This window comes from Oryza glaberrima, chromosome 11, assembly GCF_000147395.1.
Source record: "Oryza glaberrima chromosome 11, OglaRS2, whole genome shotgun sequence".
Lineage (NCBI taxonomy): Eukaryota > Viridiplantae > Streptophyta > Magnoliopsida > Poales > Poaceae > Oryza > Oryza glaberrima.
Genome location: NC_068336.1, coordinates 23,288,683 through 23,292,101, shown reverse-complemented (window position 1 = coordinate 23,292,101; position 3,419 = coordinate 23,288,683). Strand labels below are relative to the sequence as shown.

General features: G+C 38.8%; 1 protein-coding gene across 1 annotated transcript; it reads left to right on the top strand.

The window, feature by feature from the left end:
* Positions 1-1,605: 1,605 nt before the first annotated feature.
* LOC127753635 (30S ribosomal protein S7, chloroplastic) lies at positions 1,606-2,464 on the top strand. Its single transcript, XM_052279046.1, has one exon. It carries the CDS (start codon positions 1,682-1,684, stop codon positions 2,150-2,152), a length of 471 nt encoding a protein of 156 aa, XP_052135006.1. The 5' UTR covers positions 1,606-1,681; the 3' UTR covers positions 2,153-2,464.
* The last annotated feature ends 955 nt before the right edge of the window (positions 2,465-3,419 follow it).

Sequence of the window (3,419 nt, the reverse complement as noted above, 5' to 3'; positions counted from 1 at the left end):
TTTCTTGAGAAATTAGATCTGGAATATTTTGAATATTTGTCCATCCTACTCGCGGAGAAGATTGCACTGATCTTGTTTCTTCTTTTTTTTTCTCTCGAAAAAGTGCATTGATCTTGTTTCAAGACTAAATAGAAAAAGAAATGAACAAGCCAACTGGGAATCTCTCTCTTCTTTTAACAAGAACATTAAGAGAGAGAGGGTAAGGGAGAGAAATAGAGGTTTCTTTTTCTCTCGAAAAAGTGCACTGATCTTGTTTCAAGAGAAAAAGAAACGAACAAGCCAACTAGAAATCTTTTCTTTTAACAAGAACATTAAGAGAGAGAGGGGTAAGGGAGAGAAATAGAGGAACGGAACACAACAGTTGAACAACACATATGTCTTTCATGAACAAATTTTGGTTAAAAGAAGAAGAATAAGAAGAAGTTCAAACAAATCTTCTAAAACAAAACTAAAAACTCTGAAGAAGATTTGGAAGAGACAATATGCAACATTCTGAAAGAGGGCAAAGAAAGAGAGAGAGAGAACGGTATAGGATGTGAACCCCTGAAACCAAGCATCCAAATATTTGACCACTAAAACTACACCCACCAGTGATCCTGGTGAAGATCATCCTGTTGCCGCACACCAACGAAATTTCTTTGGATGAATAAGGTGTGATTAAAAGATGATTGAACAAGAAAGTTTCTTAATAGCAGTACTACGCAACGCAGATGGAAGACTGGGAGAGGGGCAGCTGTGGATGAGATGGTATAAAGGAGTGGAGATGATGTGTGATCGGGCAGTGTGCTAAACTGCTAATACGAAAGCAAGCAGTTGGAGCATGTGTGAGAGAGAGAGAGAGAGAGAGGAACTAAATCTGTTATACGTTGGGACCCACCTTGTATATTTCGATGGCACCTGCCGTAAATGGAGGTAAAGTGGATAGCGGATGGAATACTGCAGCTTGGCTACAGTGTACGTGCGAATCTTAAAGCACATCGTGTGGTGTTCAGCCTAGGTGCTGCTGCACCTAGGTGCAGAAAAGACTTTCCCCAGTAATATGCCTTGATTTCCCATGAGTTGTAGAGTCTTATCCAAGACTTGTATCATTTGATGATGCCATGTGAATCGCTAGAAACATGTGAAGTGTATGGCTAACCCAATAACAAAAGTTTCGTAAGGGGACTGGAGCAGGCTACCATGAGACAAAAGATCTTCTTTCTAAAGAGATTCGATTCGGAACTCTTATATGTCCAAGGTCAATATGGAAATTCTTTCAAGGGTTTTCCCTTACTTTGTCCGTGTCAACAAACAATTCGAAATACCTCGACTTTTTCAGAATAGGTCCGAGTCAAATAGCAATGATTCGAAGCACTTCTTTTTCCATTACACTATTTCGGAAACCTAAGGACTTGATGGTATGGATATGGAAAATACAGGATTTCCGATCCTAGCGGGAAAAGGAGGGAAACGGATACTCAATTTTAAGTGAGTAAACTGAATTCCATACTCGATCTCATAGATCCCTACAGAATTCTGTGGAAAGCCGTATTCGATGAAAGTTGTATGTACGGCTTGGAGGGAGATCTTTCCTATCTTTCGAGATCCACCCTACAATATGGGGTCAAAAAGCCAAAAAAATTAGTGATTCGTTTTTAGCCCTTATAAAAAGAAAACGGATTCTTGAACCTCTTTCACGCTCATGTCACGTCGAGGTACTGCAGAAAAAAGAACTGCAAAATCCGATCCAATTTTTCGTAATCGATTAGTTAACATGGTGGTTAACCGTATTATGAAAGATGGAAAAAAATCATTGGCTTATCAAATTCTCTATCGAGCCGTGAAAAAGATTCAACAAAAGACAGAAACAAATCCACTATTGGTTTTACGTCAAGCAATACGTAGAGTAACTCCCAATATAGGAGTAAAAACAAGACGTAATAAAAAAGGATCGACGCGGAAAGTTCCGATTGAAATAGGATCTAAACAAGGAAGAGCACTTGCCATTCGTTGGTTATTAGAAGCATCCCAAAAGCGTCCGGGTCGAAATATGGCTTTCAAATTAAGTTCCGAATTAGTAGATGCTGCCAAAGGGGGTGGGGGTGCCATACGCAAAAAGGAAGCGACTCATAGAATGGCAGAGGCAAATAGAGCTCTTGCACATTTTCGTTAATCCATGAACAGAATCTAGGTATGTAGACACATGGATCCATACATCTCGATCGGAAAAGAATCAATAGAAGGAGAATCGGACGATATCTTTCTCGAAACAAACAAAAAGGAAAAGAAAGAGAAAACAGAAATCATGATCAACTAAGCCCTCTCGGGGGCTTGCTTAAGAATAAGAAAGAGGAATCTTATGGAAATAGCATGGAATAAGGTTTGATCCTATTCATGGGGATTCCGTAAATATCCCATTCCAAAAATCGAAACAATCGGGACTTTTCGGAGATTGGATGCAGTTACTAATTCATGATCTGGCATGTACAGAATGAAAACTTCATTCTCGATTCTACGAGAATTTTTATGAAAGCGTTTCATTTGCTTCTCTTCCAGGGAAGTTTCATTTCCCAGAATGTATCCTAATTTTTGGCCTAATTCTTCTTCTGATGATCGATTTAACCTCTGATCAAAAAGATAGACCTTGGTTCTATTTCATCTCTTCAACAAGTTTAGTAATAAGCATAACGGCCCTATTGTTCCGATGGAGAGAAGAACCTATAATTAGCTTTTCGGGAAATTTCCAAACGAACAATTTCAACGAAATCTTTCAATTTCTTATTTTATTATGTTTAACTTTATGTATTCCTCTATCCGTAGAGTACATTGAATGTACAGAAATGGCTATAACAGAGTTTCTGTTATTCGTATTAACAGCTACTCTAGGGGGAATGTTTTTATGTGGTGCTAACGATTTAATAACTATCTTTGTAGCTCCAGAATGTTTCAGTTTATGTTCCTACCTATTGTCTGGATATAATTTAGGTGCAGAAAAGACTTTCTAACACAGAAATCAAGGGAAAAAGATGCAAGTTTGATATTACAATAGTCTATATACCAATGGCTTGCAAATTACACATATGCATGTAATAAGAAGATTAGTAATATGCCTACTTTCCAAGGAAGGCAGAGGCTAGAACTAGGAGTAAGAGGCACCAGGAAGAGTGTAGGTCGTCCATTGTGAAACTGTAGGAGCTTGTCCTTGCTGGGCATTGTTGAATTGCTAGCTGCTATTCACGCCAATTGCTGGGCTTTGGCATTACATGTTTTCAGAGGAACAGCTTAGCTTTTGCGAACTTGGGAAGAAGAGACCTACCCCAAATTGCCAGGAGAAGCAACCACCGCTAAACTGGAACAAGCTTCCACGCCGATTCCTCTTCCTTTCATTTTGTGAGATGAGGGATAGAGTTTAAGCAGATTTTGATAAAATAGAAAATCGA

What these genes read in the sequence shown, in the direction of transcription:
- LOC127753635 (XM_052279046.1), top strand. Translation starts at nt 1,682, where the DNA reads ATGTCACGTCGAGGTACTGCAGAAAAAAGAACTGCAAAATCCGATCCA.